Source organism: Notothenia rossii (assembly GCF_949606895.1).
Source record: "Notothenia rossii genome assembly, chromosome: 6".
NCBI lineage: Eukaryota > Metazoa > Chordata > Actinopteri > Perciformes > Nototheniidae > Notothenia > Notothenia rossii.
Window position 1 is genome coordinate 30895224 of NC_136909.1, and position 21436 is coordinate 30916659.

General features: G+C 42.5%; 1 protein-coding gene across 3 annotated transcripts in view; it reads right to left on the minus strand.

The window, feature by feature from the left end:
• Window positions 1-18124, minus strand: part of kremen1 (kringle containing transmembrane protein 1) — a 73503-nt gene extending 55379 nt beyond the window's left edge. Inside the window, exons 1-2 of one of the 3 annotated variants that reach the window (XM_079686486.1) lie at window positions 17986-18124; window positions 9849-9951 (exon numbers count right to left, since the gene is read on the minus strand). In XM_079686486.1, the coding sequence (XP_079542612.1) occupies window positions 9849-9915 (67 nt within the window). In that variant the 5' untranslated portion in view covers window positions 9916-9951; window positions 17986-18124. Of the gene's footprint in view, window positions 1-2000; window positions 2325-9848; window positions 9952-17462; window positions 17593-17985 lie in introns of those variants that run through there. The other 2 variants (XM_079686484.1, XM_079686485.1) reach the window with 2 other exon arrangements.
• Between the last annotated feature and the right edge of the window lie 3312 nt (window positions 18125-21436).

The following is a 21436-nucleotide window of genomic DNA, read 5'->3' on the forward strand; positions in this document are numbered from 1 at the left end:
GAACACTATCACAAAATCAACAGTGGCTGGATTTCTGCTGAGCATTAATAAGCTGCTGAATGACCCAGCCTTCACAGGTTCAACTCAATTCCCACTGGGTTTAATCATATATGAGCATATCCAGATGTAACTTCTAAATATCATCCCGGACATGCTAAGGATTCTTCTGTTGGATTTCAGGTCAATTCTAAACCACAACAATAACGTGAGACATATTTTAACAAGTCAAATCAATGAAGTGATTCCACAGTTCTGCTTGTTACAGTGTGTCCACTTCCTCTCATCTGCCTTATAGATTTTCTCTGGGCTTCCTACATTTACCAGAATGCCTTTCCGCAATCTCTGAATCATGAATAATTTGCTTCAACCATAAAGTTAATCTCCTTTGATTCAGCTTCTCCTGTTAAAAATAACCATAAAACTGCATCTCTGGAAAGAAGCACTTTTTTCTTTGATTCGGAGTGCCTGACACTAAAAATGTGATGTTTCCACTTACATTTTATACGAGCAGTCTTCTGCTTTGAAACCATAGAAGCACCAGACGTTAAGCAAATCTTTGACTGTAAGAAAAACAGATGCAGTGTCTCTACTAGGGGCAGAAAGGCTTTAGGGTTTTTCCTTGTTTTACATTTGTTTTTGACCTGCAGTTAAAATATATTAGAGAGAAACAGAGCCAAGGAAGCAACACACAGGCTGACTGCCTGTAAAGGCATGACATTATTGTTTTACTGTACAGTAAATGTGCCACAGCTGACTTAAACTAAACATAAACCTAGACTTTTTTCCCCCCCACTGTTATGAGGGGAATACCATTGCTTTAAATACTTTGTTAATACATAGGTACACATGGGAGTACTTACGCACTAGCCCAGATGGTGGACCCTCTAATTTGAAATCCAAGGGTATAATTAAGAGACAAAAAAATTAAAAAGGAAAGCATGAGGATTTGCTGCTTCGACATGAAACGCGGCACAAATTACAGCAAAGGAGAAGCTCGGTTTGTGTGGTCATCGCTATTAGATATTCACATTAAAAACAACATATTCAGCTTTGAATTGGGATCCGGTTGCAACTTTGAAGTTCTTGCAGAAAGACGCAATGCTATGACTGCGTATTAATCTGAATTTGATGGTGAATTAAATGGAAGTTATCAGATGACTGAGCTGAGGGGTTTTGAGTTCCTTTCGGCAGGGTATACGATGTCTGTGTGATTCAATTAAAAGATACACAAGCCAGAAAGCCAACAATAATATTATGATGGATATAAATATGTTCTGCCATAACTGTTTAAAAATCACCAATCCAAAAGAATACAATATGATTGATGAGTGTTGAGCAGCTGACGCAGAACAGGTAAACATAGCCCGGACCCAAGGCGAAAGGATGTGCAGGAGAGAGGAGTGCGTAACAGCTGCTTGTTTGGGTTACAAGCCCGTGGTCTCCCTGATTCAATCGAAACGTATCTTAAAAAGAACATAACATCGCTTCCAGATGATTTTCTAAGCCTTTTTCCAGATTCGCATCATGCACCGCTGTTCGCTCAGATTTGTCGCCGGGACTATACTGGTCTTTAGTAAACAAGTGTTTACCCTGTACATGTGTGTGTGTGGAGGGATAACTGACACTGTCTCGTTCTGTTGTCTTCGAACTTATCACATCAAATCTAAACCCATTGCTCCTTGTGGCTTTGGCCGCCCTCTGTAAACACCCATAGTGCAGCCAGCGTGCATTTGGGAAACAGTGTCGAAGTGGGATTTGAACCAAGGCGATGAACTATGAATGAAGTTACTGCGAATGCAATCTGTAACAAATTCAAAACTAAGTATGAACATATCATAATAACATAAAAACGTAACGTATTTTTGGATATGTATTCAAAACTTGCTGATAGGATAAGAGCATATTCAAAAGAACAACTTTGGAGACGCTTCCGTCAGCACAGACATATATCCGGACCGTATACATCCTGCGCAAAATGCGAGCAGAAAAGTTTGACTCACCGGTGTCGAAAACACTCAAAGCCGCTGAAGAAATAACCCCAGCGAGAAGAAGAGCCAAGGTGGCTGTCCAGGAATCCATGGTGTGTTTAAAGTGTCTCAGGTGAAGTGCAGCCAGACGGACGGATGCGCAGAGCGGGCGGACTGACTGACGGTCTGTCCCGGTCTGTGCGCCAGACTCTCTTCGGCCGGCGTTAAAAGTCCCTGAACTTCAAGGCAGGTCCTACAGCTACTACTACACTGACACCACGGAGACGGCAACAGATAGTAGAAAGCAGGGATCCTATTTCCAACCCATGTGACAGGAAATAGGGGCAATAGATTCAACCTGCAGCGCTGGGGAAGCAGCAGACAGAAAAGAGGAGGAGGGAGGAGGGAGGACGGAGGGGGAGAGAGGGTGGACTCAGTGGTGCAATGAACAGCAGGTTCAAGTGTAAACTATCTTCCCTCTTTCAAGATTGGATTTAAACAGAGGTGTAAATTAACTAAGTGGATTTACTCAGGTACTGTACGTGGATTCGAGGTACTTGTACTTTACTTGAGTACTTCCATTTTTTGCTACTTTGTACTTCTACTCCACTACAATTCACCAAAGAGTCGAAATATTTCAATATTTTACAAAAAGTCAATCAGAGCTTTGTTTACAACAGTAAAATGCTACTTGATGCAACAATAATATCTAGAAATGTCACATATAAATATAATTATATACACACTTCTCTACTGCATTTTTCTGCACAATGATTACTTTTACTATTTATACTTGATTAACATTTTGCTGGAAATACTTTTGTACTTCTGGCAGGCTTTTACTTGTAATGTACAATTTTGAAAATAATCTGTTGGTACTTTTACTCAAGTAAAGCATTTGAATACTTCTTCCACCACTGGATTTAAACCATATTCCCAAATTAAAATTCCAAAAATCAAAGCACAAGCAAAGAAAACACAAGAGAACATCATTCCATAACTATTTCACATGGTCATAACTATAACTTTCTGCACTATGATCATTATGCATTTACTTTTAGTTCACAATAGTTATATTATAGGAATGATACCAGGGGAGATCACAACTACCATAAAGTATGAGATCTCACTGTAAACATGCCATGCAGTAAAAGACACACACAATAAGTCCCTTCTGGATTATTATGGGACTATTCTCTTGGGTTTTTATGTGGGGGTCTAAATCTAATTAGGGGAACATTGCATTTGGAAACCCCTGGGCTATCAAATTCTCTTTACATGCACACAAAAGGAAGTTAGCCGACCTTAGCAATACATCATTTATATATGTTACTTTTGCACATGATCCTGATAGAGCAGTGGTTACAATAGGTAGACATGTGAATAATACAATGGAGTTAGAGAAAAATCATGTTCCTGTTGTTAGATTAGTAATCAATGGAAATTGTGTGTGATCACACAATATTAGTATGCTTTTTTATTTGCCTACATTTAATAAATAGTGAATCCCCTCTGCAAAATATTAGGAGTTAAAGACTTCTTTCTTGGTGCAAGTTTTAGTTGTCCGTGTCAACAGTTAGTTATCAGATTTTTCAATCGACAGAAATTGATAAATGAGCAGATTGTGCTTTATATTGAGGTATTCATTCCTTTACATGATACTAAATATAAACAGGTGTACACTGTGTGTGTGTGTGTGTGTGTGTGTGTGTGTGTGTGTGTGTGTGTGTGTGTGTGTGTGTGTGTGTGTGTGTGTGTGTGTTCGTGTGTTTCCACTTGCGATGCTTCTCCCCTCTTTGCCATTTCAGACAGGCCTCCTGAATGTAAAACAGCACCCTCATGTGTTTTCATTTAGTATCATGCAGTACTGTTAGGAAGTGTCCAAGCCAAATGCAGCCAGCCTAAAAATAGCAAAAATAAATCCAGTATGAGCTCACCACTCATGAAGAAAAAAGGCCCTACATGTGTTTTGCCAAAACCGACAGAGTTGAGATGGGGTGCCCTGGGAAAGTAATTCAACATGACGTTTGCCCTTTTGAGACGGCAGATACTGGCTGGTAGAAACACCACTTAAGTAATTGAGATATTGTTTGAAAGGAAGACATTTATTATTATTTAAGTATATTAACAGTTTACTTAGGCTCTGACCGACATGTCTTTACTTTTGGGGTTTGAATCACCAACGCCCCATGATACATAACGATGTTGTTGGGATGTGCTAAAAACTGTAATAGCATTTGTTACTATTAAATACCTTTTAAGTATGATGTTAGTCAACTTTCTAATACATTGTAGCACCATAATGATTTTCGGCGGATTCCTGATTATGTTTCTTTGATGTCTCAATATTAGTTGTAAAATCACTCTGATATCATCAAAAAAAGTACAATAATATTGTATTGATACAATAATTTGCCATGCAAAATATTGCAATACTATGCTTCTTCCCATAAGTTATGGGAAACTATATTCTTAAATAATTTACTTTAGTACAGTCTTTAGGTATCTGAATATTATTTTTCTGCCACTTAGAATTTTACAAAAAAAACATATGAGATTTAAAACGTGATATGTTTTTGTAGATTAAACTCCTTTTCCGTATATAAAGATACTTGAACACGACCTCAATTACAGTATCTGCAACATTAATGTGCTTCTGTACTCATTTATATGGCCAAATACTCTGCGAGTGTCACACCAAAACAATATACATTGATAAATTGCTCTACAGTTAAGAGGAAAGCATGCATTTTTGACATTAGGGGGAACTTTTAGATTTAAATGACTTGCAATTGAGTATTTGTACTTGGATGTAATGCTAATTTAATTGGGGAAAATAACCTGAATACTTTTTAGCTTTGATTATTTGGTATGTGGCATGTTATGTGCTCACACAAAGCATTCTTTGAGCCCTCAGAGTGAATATTAACTGCTGTGTCCATTTCAAAATCCACCTGAATGTGAGTCCTGTCATTACCTCCCATCTTCCCTGCTATCAGTCAGTGATGCTGTGCAGCTTTGGTTTCCTTTGTCCTCTTTTCTCCCCCTGTTTCTCTGTGAGTGTGTGATCACATGTTGGGCTTGCCTGTACATGCTGCCTGGCCACATTCCTTGTGGTCTGCTGGTGTTACTGTAATTCTGTTCTCTCTTTTTTCTCTCTCCAGAAAAAACTCTGCACTTCCACAAATGACATCTACACTTAATTCCTTTGGCATGTTGCCTTTGAGATTGTTTGTCCAGTATCTGGTTCCTTACAGTTCCATGTGTGCATGTTTTTTGGCACGATCAGACACAGAGAGAGGCAAGCCCTTTGGTGCGTCCTGCCTGCTGAGGTATTCTAAACGGAGACTGAAGGTCACAGCAAGAATAATCCAATGAGATGTATTAGAAAGAGCACCATCATCCCTGACCTGCCTGCCAATGGGAAGTTATGCATAGTTGAATTAGAAAGTCGGCCCAAATGCTTTGAATTCACAAATTCAGGAGCCAAGACTATGTCATGTCCTTTTTTTCTCTTTGGTAAACATGAGCGCCTGGCTCTGCATTTTAATGCCACTTTTCTCTCCTTTGTTGTCAAAACTACAGTATGTGTTCTTCTTTTGTGCTTTTCTTTCTTGGCATCTAAAGAGAAGGGACTTTGGCTGCACTGTACATGAATCTCTGAAGTGTTTTGACATGCCATTTCATTTTGTTATATTTGAAATAAAGGTTAACAAATGTATAGAACAAAAATACCATATATCCTCATTTCCCAGAAGTGTTCCAGCTCCAGGTTTGGAGTCCCTGACATTAAGGTCTCCACCTCTAAACAATAAAAGCTCTACAACAGTATTTCTTCAATAAGCAGTTATTTGGTATCATTCACAGACTTCACTGTGAGCATGGGAAATTATCCTGCAACTATTGTGATTATTTGTTTGAGTTGCACACTAGACTATTTAAATAGAAGGAATTGCTGCTTTCTTACATAGACAATAGTGTACTGAATGTCTTTGGGTTTTTCAGCTGTTGTTGTACAAAACATTTAATGTGAATAACTTAATATGGGCTTTAGGAAGTTGTGGTCAACAACTCCACAGGACACCAACGCAACAACAAAAAAAACAATTAATCAAGAAAATAAATGGCAGAATTATCAGTAATGACAGTAATCATCATGGTCAGTCAGAAGTTGTTCCAATAGAAAAACTGATGAAAGAGTTCTCTCGAGGATCCAGACACATGTTGCTATTAAAACAAACTCAGCAGGGGGCAATGGAAACACTTTCAACAGCAATATTATGAAATATTAGTCAACTTGAGCTCATGCAAAACAGTGATGAATAAATAATGTTCTTATGAAAGTGGGGGAAACAAACCTCTAAAACTTGTATTTTGCACTTGTTTTTGAGGCTAAATTTAGAAGACTGGGGTTGTGTGTTCACCCTGATGAAGAGGCTATTCTCTATTTTCTTGGGTTTCGCAGCGACGTGACAAGAAGGTTTTCTCTCCCTGTTTGACATCACCACTGCGTCACTGTTTTCTGTCTGGATCGTTCTCCAAAGTGCCAAAATAGTCTCTGCTGTCGCTTGGCGCATTACATTAATTAAAAAGGCAAAACATACGGGCACACGCATTGATGCACAACTTCTGGTGTCTACTCCTATTGGGGGGTCACAGTGAGTCAATGCGATTACTCAACCAAAGCATCTGGTTGTTGTTGTCTGAAGTCTGTCCAACCCGGCCGACAACCCCCACGCGGGCCACATCACGGTGTATATGAACCACATCATTAGTGGTTACACACACAACGCAGCACACATTATGGTGTCACTCTCTGACCCCAGCAAAGCATATTGCATTGGGCTTGCCTTGACAAATGACAGCCTCTGGCCCTATCTGTGCCAGTAACAACCCCCCCCAACCACCATCTTCTCTCAACTCTTATCCACACACCATCTTCTCTCAACTCTTATCCACACACACACACACACACACACACACACACACACACACACACACACACACACACACACACACACACACACACACACACACACACACACACACACACACACACACACACACACACACACACACACACACACACACACACACACACACACACACACACACACACACACACACACACACACACACACACACACACACACACACACACACACACACACACACACACACACACACACACCTGAGCTTACCTGTGTTCAAAGCCAAGATAAAAGCTAACGTTTACATCCAGCCACCTGCACACAACCAGCAGCCGCTGCCGAACCGCAGCCCCTCCTCCATTTCCTTTCCTTCTGACACACACAGCAGTCATCCGTCTTGATCGGCCTCCCGGGTCTCTAATTAGGCTCCGGGTGGGTGACACCCTCTGGAATGTTTATTGTAACATTGCTCAGCCTTTATCTATTTTAGAAGTGAGAGAGAAATAAAAGAAGAAATAATAAAAAAAACAGTGGATAGAACAAGATCACAAACAATACTATAATAGTGGCAATGCTGAGAAAATGTAGAAAAAGAATGATAAAAATGTGTATTGATCATGATTAAATAATTTAGATTTTAATAATGTATTTTAGCTACAACACTAAGAAGCTATAGGCCTTCATCCAATACAAAAACTACTATAAAACGTGGCCTATCACACTTCTGGAAGTCTACTACCGAGTTCTGACTCTTCACTTTCTAACAAAACGTTTTTCTTTTTCTGATATACCCTTTAACGCCAACAAAAGATAAGGACATTAAGGCCATTGACATCAACGTCATCATTCCTACAATTTGGAATATGTAAGCATTAACTCATCACAGACCAGGACAAGAGCCAGAAGAGTGCCGGCCAGCAATGCCGCACTTCCCGTCAGGAAACAATGTCCTCGTCCACTGCTGTGGTTTGTTGGAATTACCCTGACATACTGTTCTGGGTTGACAATGACAGCACATTTGACTTATCTACGGTACTCATGGCGCACAGAAGACAAAGACAATGGTACCAAAGTTCAAATTAGGCTCCTAAATAACAACTTTTTCCTATTGGGCTGGGTGACAGATCTTAAATCTCTACTTGGGAATAGTTGGCTCTGGAAAATGTTGCGTAAACATTGTTTTGCTGAAACAGAACAAATCGAATTATGTGAATGTTTTCTTCATATTTAGAAGTGCTGTGTTTTCTTTCGAGATTTGTCTGAGCCTTGTCTTTAAAGAGTTGTAGAAAGTGGTCACCACACTGAATAAACTTCAATCAGTGTGCTCTTTTTCCGCGTAAACAACTCTAGGTTTTTGTTCTAGCTTTGTTGGGTATATTGAGGCCAGACTTGTTTTTACACTAAACCTCTTTTAGTCCCCCTCATGTCAATCTTGACAACATCGTAAACGGGTGTCTTTTTTGTTTTATTCATTCAGGGAATGTGAGAACCACAATCCTCCATATCCAAAGTGTAAACTGCTGATGAGAAGCACACTGTGCGGATGCAAACATTGTTTACAGGAGAGGAACAAAAAAGGAGATGAAAAGCATCTTGACGTCATGTTTCATTGCAGCAGCTAAACATTTGTGGCCAAAGTGAAAACAGAAAAACTGTCCCATGTGTCACTTATCTCCAGGGACACAGCAAGCGGAGCAACAGGGCCACAGAAGGCAGAAACAAATGTATGTTTGCAGGTTTATGGTTTCAAAGCGGTGAACAATGTGATCCCCTGCACAGTCGCTTCTAATACACCATGGTGTGCTGATGTTTGGCAGGTCGCCCAACACATCTCAGTTCAAATTATGACATAAAACTAGTCAGGAGAAACAGTGTCCTCCACGCAGTCTCCGATTCAGAAAGCATGACAAACCCTTCACCGCAAATCATACTGAAAGTGAATCAAAAGTAAGTTAGGAGTTTTGAGTTCACTTCCAGAGGACAGACATTACACAGGAGCAGCAGCAAGAGATTATCCCACACTGCATTTGAATTGCAAAAATGAGTTATATTCTTGGCTTATCAGTGAAATGCATATTTTATATTGCAAAAACAAAATAGTGAGGTACAATCTTAAGTCTAATATGATGGTTACAACCTTTTCCCCCCAAAACTACAGTTTAAATTGCCTTATATATATATACAGATTCAGCTTGCAGACGTGCACACAAGGGATTTGGCTGCAGAGATGAACAGGGCACATTGCCACAGGCTTGCAGTGAGCTAACATGATGGGTGCTCCAACACTGTTATAAGTCTTGGCAGTACCTTTCCCTCAGCACCTAGGAAATATGGTTATGGACTTTATCCAATATTTTTGGACAACAGTAGAAAAGCAGTATTGATCACACTAAAGGTTAAGGCCATTGCGTTATAGCTACAATGTACTGTACATGGAAGTAACAGGGTGAAATAAAAAATGTCTGTTCATCAATGATGACTTCGTAATGTCTTCACATTTCTTGTGAGTGGCATCCAACAGTCCAATATCCAAAGATATTCAATTTAAAATTATATAAAAACAGAGAAAAAAATTCAAATACTTATATTTGAGAAACTGGAACCTGTGAATGTTTGCTGTTTAGTTATTTTAAAATGATTCTCACAACTCATTGTTTCAGCTCTATAAATTACAAATGTAAAGGTTAAAAACCTAAAGTTGACTGTGAGCGAAGAAAAATGCATTTTATATTCCTCTGTTGTACTTTCCTTTATATGAACATCTAGAGCACGTAGTGATGTATGTACTGTATAGCACATTGATGAAAGTTTTTCATCGTCTTGCATAAGATCTGTTGAAACCACTAACCAGCGACTGTCTAACAGTTCAGAAGCCAGTCTGAATGACCCGACTGAAACAAAGTGAAACTCCTCTTCCCTTTCAAATAATTATGAAGAACAAGAAATTAACCTGATGACGCCGTAGGTGCTGTATCTTCTCCATTAGCGCAGGGCTGAGCCGGGATGGGGATATGCATACTTATTAGATCTTCAACCTTGTGGGTTCGGACGTGCTAAGGAAGAGGGAACAAATGATGAGTCACAGCGATAATAATTCATAATAAGGCTCAGAGACAAAAATAAAGGACCTCCAATGCCCCTGCGATGTGAATCACACATTCACAAGCAGGTATACGTAAAGGCAAACACACAGAGATACCAAATGCAGTGGCTCAGTCAGTAGGGGCTTGGACTGTGAGCGGTAGGCTTGCCGGTTCAAGTCCCCGAACAGATCTGCATTTGGAGTGTGGATTTCTACTTGGAGAGGCCCCAGTTCACCTCCTGCCCTGCCTTGGTGCCCTTGAGCAAGGCTCCGGACATCCCCCTTCCCCCCTTACTCCCATTGCTCCCCGGGAGCTGTACAATAGCTGCCCACTGCTCCTAGGACTAGACTCCTGGTACTAGGATGGGTTAAATGCAGAGAACACATTTCACTGTTTGCTATGTGCTCTGCATGTGTGACCATTAAAGAGGGGTTCATCCCTCCCAATATTATTCTTCTTCTTCTTCAAGTGTTCCGAGACAGTAAACAATACCGACCAAAGAATGTGGGCTAACAAGATACAAAACTGAGGGGAGAAGTCTTTAAAGTGGGCAAATGTCTTCAAACTATTGTGAGTTTGCGATCTAAAGCGTTCATATTAAAATAGATATAAACTGAGTAGACAAAAACTGAGCTAGCACAAGATTAAATGATCTTGAAAAGGTATGGCAAGTTGCAATCAGTGCTCATAGTGATGTTCTTAATCAAGGCACTAATGTCAGTAAATATAAAACATAAGACGGAGGCAAGTCCGGGCTAGTGTGAGCTGATATGGCTTCATTTGAAAGGTGTCTGTGTACTACTGACAGGGTTCCAGACTACACACACACACACACACACACACACACACACACACACACACACACACACACACACACACACACACACACACACACACACACACACACACACACACACACACACACACACACACACACACACACACACACACACACACACACACACACACACACACACACACACACACACACACACACACACACACACACACACACACACACACACACACACACCCTAAAATGAAACTCTGCATACTCAGAGCAGAGATTTAATTCCCACTTTATCAAATCTGTGCATCAGACGAGTTCCACAGTACATGATAAGGAAGACGAATAGGGGGAAAACACAAACCAAGCATGGAGGAACATGTGCCTTTTGAAGTTGTCTTTCTTCTTGGAACTAGCGTTGGCGTAACACGGCTGGTTAAGCAGATCATTAAGCGTAATGGTTGGGGAGGATAGCAGAGCTTTATCTCTGATGGCAAGAACAAAGTTGTGGATGATCTGGGGGGATTCTGGGGCTGGATTTAATGGGAATTCCCCTGCCTGCTGGGACAGTTTACTTGTGCTAACAGACAGGTGCTATCATAAATCTAGAGTCAAGGCATTACTCACTCGGCTTTACATACTGAGACTCAAGGTAAATGGGGATAAAGTTATCCTTTGAAAGATTATACCTCACGATTAAAGGTGCTTTTTGAATAGACGCCATGTTAATGTCTGCTAGTGACATATGACTATAAAGAGCACAGCTCAGCTCCAAGGTGATATTTCTTGTAATCTAAAGGAACAAATAATTAGACCCTCCAGAAAAACGCGGGCAAAAATCCTTGATTATGCGATTAAACATGCGGGGTTTTTATGTGATTTTATGCGGTGAAATTGCGGGAAGTTGCGAAATATGCGGAAAGTTGCAAAATATGCGGGGAAAAAGAATAACAATTTTTTTAAATATTGGGCTGTCTTATTTATTCTCTCTCACACACAACCTGCCACTAACGTTAAACCCCTTTACTATTCAATTAAACACATGGTAAACTCAATGGTTATTTATTGTAAAAGCAATTGGGCTATTTTAATCTCACACACACACCCCCCCCCCACACACACACACACACTTCTCCGCCTCATTCTGTTTTCATTTACTCGTTCGTTATCTGACCAGCTTCAATCTTGTAGGCTACTCACCTCGTTTCTTGTAGCACTCGAAAGGGTTTTGGAGGTTGATGCCTCGGTGAACGTAAGTTGTTTGGCTTTCTTGTCCGCAGCAGCAGAAAGCATTTTCGAATGTTTGAATGAATCAAAGTGGGTCGTCACCGTCTATTTTCTCTTATGCTCCAACACACAGTTGCACGGGGTGCAGAATAGTTTCCCCCCACTTTTTGCCCGGTCTTTAGTAGAAATGTTCGTCGGTAAATGAGATGGATTAGATTTTTTTCATCTTGGTGTTTTCTCTATCATGTGAGCTCCACAGGTTCACTCTATACAGTGTTGTTTACATTCTGTGATGCGCGAGCTGATGACGTCACGTCAAGACGAGTTAACTTTTTTTCCCCTCAATTTTGTGTGGAAAAATGCGGGGATTATGCGGCCTTTTGATAAATATGCGGCCTTTTAAAAATCTGCGCCATTTTGCTGATTATGAGGTAAATTCTGCGATCGCAGAATCGCGTTTTTCTGGAGGGTCTAAATAATGTGTTTTATTCTTCCCCTGATATGGATCTTCAACAAAAATGTAAAGGGGCCTATTGTGTTTTTGGGGGTTTAGTGGGTTCTATAGGTTTGTGTGCATGTAAATGGTCTGCAAAGACTAAAATCCCAAAGTTCATCGAGAGGGAGTTTTTCTCCCACACACTCCCCCCTTTAATGGATTCTTCTTTGGCCTATGGCACAGTCTTCAATCCATTTTCATGAAGATCAGCCAGTAGTTTAACTGTCATACTGTTCACAACAAGCAAACAAAAAAGTAGCATCCTTGTCAAAGGTAACTGTGGAAAATAAATGTATTTTGTAGAAGACGAAGAAGAAGAAGAAGAAGATTTGATTTTTAAAACAAATTTTATTTCCATTTGTTTTAACTATACACCGAAACAAAAAACAAAAAACATTACACAAATCAAAATAAATAAACAGATTTTCACGTCTACCAAATAAATGTCATTTGAAAACGTTTTACCCATTTCAAAACATCATCTTTTACACACTTTAAAAATAAACAAAAATTCACCTACCCTTTAAAACTTCAATATTAGAGAGTCATTTTCCCCCAGTGAGCACAGAACCTGCCCAACAGCCCACACATCCAGAAACCCCTGCAGATGATTGATCAGCGTATAGTATGCATGCTCCACCCTCAGACGCGCTGCCACCAGCCCCCTCAGACAGAGCACTGCATCCGTCCACCCTACTCCAGCAAGTTTGTTCTTCCTAATTTTCCAGATTGCTAATTTTGCATTAGCAAACAAGAAATTGATCAATAGTAGGATTTCCTTCTTTTTCAGGATGTATTTGGGGCCATGGACAAAAAGTGGTATGGAGAAAACCTCCCCGAACCCCTCCACCCACTCCTGTAACATTTTTTAAAGACCAGCCAACCGGGGACAGGACACCACTAAATGCTCCAATGTTTCTGCCATAAAACAGAACGGACAGCCCCCCCTTGTGCCTGGGTCAAAATGAGCCCTGTATTTGTTAGTGGCTATTGCACCGTGTATAATTCTCCATTGGATGTCAGGCATCCGTTTTTCAACGGGAGACTTATACAGGATCCGCCAGCTGCCCTGAGGGGAAGAGCCCAAACCAAACACATCTGTCCACCTCGACTCTCTGACGCCTGCGAGCGAGCTGAGGTTTAGCACCTTTACGCAGCTAAGATATAGCTTCTTCCCATTGCAGGAGCTGAACATTCCAGGTGTTAGAGTCCCCAGTGATAGCAGGAGACCATCCTCCTCTCTCCATTCCCCCACCGCAGGACCCACCCTCAAGGCAGGAAAAACATAATCATGTCCCTTTCTCCACTGGTCGGCCAGATCTGCATCCAGAGCAAAAGTCCGGTGGGATGGCGACAGCGACTGCCACACCTCTTCTACCAGGTTCTCCAGAACTCGAGTTGATCGAATGCCCGTCACCTCAGCCAGTTTTTCTGTGGAGATCCCTGTCAAATGGCCAAGTTTTACCACTCCCGCTTCAATGAACGCATTTTTTAGGGCGGCTGAAGAGAAAATGGTTCCGGAAAGAAAACCAGTGTCAAACAGGGGCTCCTCAAACAGCCACATCCCAGGCCGGGGGTCGGGTGGTCTGGTAAAACTCAGAATCTTCCAGGCATTGATGACTGAGCAGTAAAAAGGTGCAAGTCCAGTTATCTTGTACGCAGGGGCCTTCAGCAGAAACAGGTGTTTATCAAAACCAAAGCCCCCTGCCCTCCAGAGCAACAGCCGGGCCATAGCCAGCCAGCAGGGAGAGGCACCATACAGCAGCCGCTGAGCTGCCTGCAGTCTAAAAGCAGCAGTCCTCGCAGTAATGTCCACAAGGCCCTGCCCCCCCTCCGCCACAGGGAGGTACAGGACCGATGCTGGCACCCAGTGATGACCCGACCAGAAGAAATCCACGAGGAGCCGCTGCAGTTGTTTCATGAGGCCCGGCGGTGGGGTTAACACCTGGAGTCTGTGCCACAAAGATGAGGCAACCAGATCGTTGGCTACAAGAACTCTTCCCCTGTAGGACAGCTGGGGTAGCAGCAATTTCCATTTAGCTAATTTTGCTCGCACCTTTCCCAGCAATCCCTCCCAGTTCTGTGCCACCATGTCCTCAGACCCCAACCAAACTCCCAGGACCTTTAAACCCTCGTTTCCCCAGCTGAGGTTACCAGGAAGACTGGGCCTATTTTCTAAACTCCACTGACCTACCAAAACGGCCTCACTCTTCTCCCAGTTAACTTTGGCTGAGGCAGCCTTCCTATACAAAACTAAACTGTCCTGTAGCTCCTGGATATCTCGCTGACCCTGGATAAAAACACTGACATCATCAGCATAAGCTGATACAACCACCGGGGGGGCCTGAGCTGACACTGGCAGACTCAGGCCCCTCAGCCGGTTTCTAAGCCTGCACAAAAGTGGCTCGATGGCAATAATATAATAGGCCTAAGATAGGGCAGCCCTGCCTGATCCCCCTTTTAACTGGTACAGGTCTGCTCAGCCCTCCCCCCACTTTCACAACACAACATGCATCACTGTACAAACACTTCACCCAGGACAAAAAATGCTCCCCAACACCAAAAGCCTGCAATGTGGCAGCCAGAAAAGTGTGATCCACACGATCAAAGGCCTTCTCTTGGTCAATAGAAATAATACCAACATTTATATTGTACAGTTTGCAAACATCAAAAGTGTCTCTCATCAAAAACAAATTGTCCACAATTGATCTGCCAGGGATGCAATATGTTTGATCAGTACCAACAAGAAGTTTGATAAAACACTTCAGTCTGTTAGCTAAAACCTTTGACAGTATCTTATAGTCCGTACATAAGAGAGCCACAGGTCTCCAATTCTTCAGCAGGGTTAGATCTCCTTTCTTAGGCAACAGTGAAATCACTGCACGCCTACAGGAAGCTGGAAGAGTCCCTTTCCCAAAGGACTCCATCAATACATCCAACAAATCATGTCCTAAAATGCTCCAAAAATGTTTAAAAAAGTCTGCAGGTAAACCGTCTATGCCCGGAGCCTTGCCGGAGGCCATCTGTGTCACCGCAGAGGTCAGTTCCTCCAGCGTAATGTCAGAGCCCAAGGTGTCACTTTCGGCTGGACTCAGCTGTGGAAGACCCTGAAAAAGTTCATAAGCGGCTTCCACGTCGCAACCTTCGGCTTTGAACAGGTCCGTGTAGAAGGACACTGCATGTCTCCTCATCTCAGCAGGTTCAGAGGTTACCTGTCCATCGGGAAGACGCAGACATACCATCTGCTTCCTTTGGCCCACAGACCTCTCCAGGTTGAAGAAAAAGGTGGTTGGTGCATCAATGTCTCTCATGGAAGTAAAACGGGCTCTGATCAGAGCTCCCTTGGCTTTCTCCTGAAGAAAACAGTTAAGCTGTTGTTGTTTTAGGAGGGACTGTTCTATATTTCGAGCAGACACACTCTCTAACTCTCTGATCTCTCTCTCTAACTGCTCTATAGCTCTCCTAGTGTTTGCAGTGGAGTAGGCTGTATACTGTTGACAGAACACTCTAATCTGAGCCTTTCCTACCTCCCACCACTGACTCAGGGAGGGAAAAGACTCTTTCTTTGATTTCCAGTTGATCCAAAACAAATTAAAATTCTCACAGAAAATCAAATCTTGTAAAATGTTAACATTAAACTGCCAGAACGATCTAGATTTCTCTGTGTTGGATAAAACCAAATCCAAAGAAACTAGCTGATGATCTGTAAAACCAACAGGTTGGATGTGACAGTTCACTGCACGAGTAATAAAAGAAGAAGACATGTAAAATCTGTCTAGCCTGGCTGCACTGACGCCCCCATCTAGCATTCTCATCCAGGTGTATTGTTTAACGGAGGGATGCTTCATCCTCCACACATCCACTAAGTCAGCCTCTCTTATCACCTGTGACAGTAAAAGGGACGACTGAGGATGAGGCTCCCGTCATATTCTAATATTCTAAAGTGACATTAGTGCAAACGTTCCAGTCCCCCCCCCCAGTATAACACACTCCCCCTGTACACTAGTGTCTAGCTTGTCTTTTAATAACTGAAACACAGATACACGTGCAGGGCCCTGATTGGGTGCATACACATTAATAAAGGTGAAACTGAACTCTAACAGTTCCACTTTCACCATCAAGGCTCTACATGCCACTATCTCAGTGCTGGATAAAATCTTTACATTTAGAGAGGGGGAGAATAAAACAGCTACTCCAGCACTAAGGTTTGAGCCATGACTGAGTACATACTGACCCCCCCACCACATCCCCCAGTCCGTCTCATTCAGGCTATCACTGTGCGTTTCCTGCAGAAATATCAAATCTAATTTTTTCTGATTAAAGACTTCTAACACTAAAGCTCTTTTCTGTGCACTTCTACCCCCGTTCATGTTCAAGGAAGCAACCCTTAAAGCCTGCATTAGAGGAAGGAGACAGAGAGAAAGAACAGACAGATACACACAGCAGAGAGGAGACACCCAGTGTTGCATGATCATGTTGAAATTATTTAGACCTTTTCAGTTTCTTCCCTCTTTGGCTTCCTGGCGTATCTTTTTTCACAGCAGTTACATGCCTCCTGAGACGATAACGTTTCTTTTCATCCAGCAGGTCTAACCCTACAACTTTCTGAAGAGTTCTCACTGTATGAAGAAACTTGTCAATGTCAGGGAAAAAATCTCTCACTTCCACTGACTTGCCAAAAGACTCGTCTAAAAAGACATTAATCTCTTCCAAAGAATATATCTCTGCGTTCTGAGAGAGACTATCTGCAACTGAACCACAGTCAGAATCCCCCTCACCGTCTGTGTCCATCTCTGTCACCTCATTATTGTCTGCAGCCTGTTGAAGCTCATTTTTCCGCCCAGAGCCAGACGGCAGCTCCTTCTGTGTGCCAACAGCCTCTACCTGTCCCACAGCACCAGTCCTCACCTGTCCTGTTACATCATCTCTCACCCGTTTACCTGTTTCCACATTTTTTCCTCTCACACTCACCACACTCTCTACAGTCCCTGTTTCATCTCTCACGATATTCATCCCTACTTCCTCCGCAGCCACCGGGGCCCCGGCGGGTGCAGCAGCAGCCCCCGCGACACCGGGTCCCGCTGCCGCGGACCAGGCCGCCCCTGCTCGGCCGCCCCAGCGGCCCCCGGCTCGGCTGCCCCAGCGGCTCCCGGCCCGGCCGCCCCAGCGGCCCCTGCCGCCCCCGGCTCAGCTGCCCCGAGGGCCCCCGGCTCGGCGGCCCCGGGCCCAGCCGCACCCGGCGGAGCGGCGTGCCGTCTCTGTGGACATGCAACACGTTTGTGACCCGACTCCCCGCACTCAAAACACTTTACGCTCCCTGAGCTCGCATAAACCATATAAAAACCCTCTTCGTGCCTCACCCGGAAGGACACATCTAGTGTCTGAGTGGGACAATTCAGAAACATGAAAACCTGTCTCCGCAGAGAATGGACATGTTTTAACTTTTCATCCTTACACCCCAGAGCAACAGTGCGGAGACTACTGGCAAACTTACCAAAACGCTTCAGCTCCCGTTCCAGCGCCTCATTCGGGATGAACGGAGGAACGCCAGACACAGTGATCAGCGTGGACGGTGTCGCCAGCGGTGAAACTTGAATGTATTCCTCGTTTAGCATTAATCCGCTCTCGATAAATTCCGTCACATATTTCTGGTCTTTCAAAAAGACCACGACCGCTTTGTTCATGCGGGAAGCATAGGAGATATTTACATGACCGACCTGATCCCCCACAGCCAGCAGCACCTGCTCCACTGTGCTTGCGGCCTGAGCCACCAGCCGCACTCCGTGTCTCAGAGACACCGGCGGCGCCCCGGAGGACGCCATCCCCGCCACGAGGCACGGAAAAACACTAAATTAACAAATTAACCGTACTTGCAAAGGGTACAAAAATCCCAACGAAAGATCATACAGTTAAAGAAACGATTGAAACAGAAACAAACGAGTTAAAGTTGAAATTCCCTCTTCCCTCTTCAAACACACATCCACCACCGAAGAAGAAGAAGAAGATCTACTTTATTAATCCCTTACAGGGAAATGTCTTTCCCCACTCTGTGTTTACACACATTACACACACAGATGATATACATGCACACACACACAACCACATGCAAATAGGAGAGGTGGCAGAGCAGAGAGGCTGCCAGGTACCCGGCGCCAAGGGAGCAGTTTCGAGGTTAGGTGCCTTGCTCAAGGGCACCTCGGCAGTGGCCTTGGAGGTGAACTGGCACATCTCCAGCTACCAGCTCACTCCATCTTTTTTTCTGGTCCGATCAGGACGTCAACCAGCGACCCTTTGGTTCCAAGACCAAGTCCCCTACAGACTGAGCCACTGCCGCACATTTTCATCTTAGCATGCCTAGAAGAAGTGCCATGATGTACACACTTATTCATGAGAACACTTGATCCGTGCATAAAAAGCTTTTGAAAACCGTAACTGTATTCCTTTCAGTTGAGAAATCAGAGGGGAATGTTGTTTGAGGATTATCACCGCTAAAATGATTTCTCAGGATGAGTATGAGCTTTGAAAATATTTCCCCTTGAGGCGAATAAAAGGCTCACCATTCTTTATTTATTTTCTCCTATAACTTCTCTCTTTTGTCAGGGCCCTCCACTGCTTTGCATTTAAATCGCTCCAAATCATGAAATCGCTTCCATCCAGTCCTCGTGTGTTTATGAAAACAGAAGTTTCCAAGAGCCTGCAATGAATTTATATTTGGTACGAGCTACGTAGTGCATCTAACTCCCATGGCAATGTGCCCCTCCACAAGACCCCCACCCCCCGTTTCCACAGTGCCGACTGATTGATTTGCTCTTTAATGGCTTCCTGTGTTGGGCATGGTTTAAGACGAGCAACATCTGTAAGGGTGGATTGGGCATGCTGGGTCTGTTTTGCTCTGCTACGCTCATCTGTGGTGTAGTAAAGTGAGGTATCTGCCTTTTCTGTGGTTAAGGAGAATGACGTGCTCCATTATAAAAAGAACTGACTTCAATGAGAAATGAGCGTTGGGTCCTAGCGGTCGCTGGTCGCTGAGCGGATTACATTGCCTCAGGGGATGAGGTTCAGTGTCTGATGTTGATAAGTGAGGAGGGGAAACACTAGTAGCTGGCCTGTGAGTGATAAAGTTAAACTGAGTGTTAATGTCAAGAGCAGTTTGTGTTTGAAGAGCCACTTCTATGAGTTCCCACACAAGCTGAGGTTCAGCTTTGGGTTGTACAGTGGACTTCTGCATACGCTTTGCATGCTTTATGTGCTAAAGGTCACCACTATGAAACAGTGCTAAATCAGAATCTGGTTTTTTTCCAAGTAGGTTTTCACATTTAGGGAATTTTCCTTGGTATAATTAAAATGTAAAAATAAGAGGGAGAGGATACAAATCTGTAACTGTGGGGGTCCGCGGTCTTTTTTATGAGGCCAAGAGCTTTCAGGAAGAAAGATAAGATCCCAGAAAATAAGTGAAAAGCTTGTATAGAATCTTTAGAATCACACCACTAAAGCAAATTATGAATTGGAAAAGGACACAAGAGAAAATATATTGACAAATATAATTCAGGAAGTTCAATGAGGAATCTATGAAATGCTGTAATTTAAGGTATAATGAAAAAAGTGATGTTGATATTATCTTAAACAGAAAGACTTCAGGTTAGTTTACTTGATCTTTTAAAGGTCTCCTACTATGCTATTTTTAGGCATATATTAAAAAAGAGGAGGGGGAGCTAATGCCTGCTCAGAATTGTACCGGCAAATTCTGGCGTGATTAAACGCCATCATGTTCCAAACCACATCAAGAATTATTTCTGAAACAGTATGGAGCTCAAATGCTTTTTCTCTTGCGGGTTTACCACAAGGTGAGATCCTTTTTTGATTTCCTGCTTTTTTACACATACTCTCTCCAGTACAGGTTAGGTCTGAGTGTTAGCAATGCTTGCTAATGTTAACAAAGACCATATTACGTCCAAAACACGTTGCGCATTGTTCCTAATAGCTACGTTTCTGATAGTGCCGTGGGTCCACATTTCCAATATTAGGTGATTTATGTCATATCGAATGCAAATCTGGATCAGCTCCGTTGTACCCCCGTTTTTAGAGATTTGTGTACGGAGGAAAAGAAGGTTTTGTTTGTTGTCTGACACAGGGGACACATATTTATGTATAAGAGACATTGAAAAGTGCATTTTGCATCATAGGTGCCCTTTAAATATAAGATTAATTCCCACTTTACCTTACTTCCATCTTTTTTGGTATGATATTGGATTTATTTTAATTTGACTTTGACTATACAATACTGAATATGCAGTATTACACTGTTTGACAATGAAAGATGATTTATTTGTATAATTCTAATTTTTTTTACTGCATTGTTCTGAAATATTGAGTATTAAGTATTACAAAAGTTTGACGAGAAAAATAGACAAGCTTTTGTTTTTGTCTACTTTAGGATTAGCTGACTCCCATTTAAAAAACAAAATCAAACACAAAACTCCCTGTTTGGGCAAACATACTAATCCTGAAATCCATCTTTAGTTCAACCTTCGTCTTAAAGTTAGGAGTTAACATCACAAGGCGCTGCTCAACCCTGAGGTATTAAGAGGTAAAAGACAAAGCAAACCTGCAAAGCTGGAGTTGACATAAAACAAAAAAAAAACACACACACACCCAAAACAAAAGCCTCATCCAAAAAGCCACTTCAGAAGCCTTTCTTCATAATCCAGGGATGTGGAGCACATCTGAGAAATGGGAAAAGTCCCTCATGAAGCAACAGGCTTCCCGAGAACAAGTTAGCATTACTTGAATTTGAATTTGATTGAACTAATTATGCCGGGTTGTTGGGATGATAAGCGAGTGTAAATAGTTGGGGTAAGAGCGGCCCCTGCAGAGATGAAAACCCTCTACTTTCATCCATATGCAATTAATCAGCATCTGACTCTGCAAACAGACGCAGCAGCTTG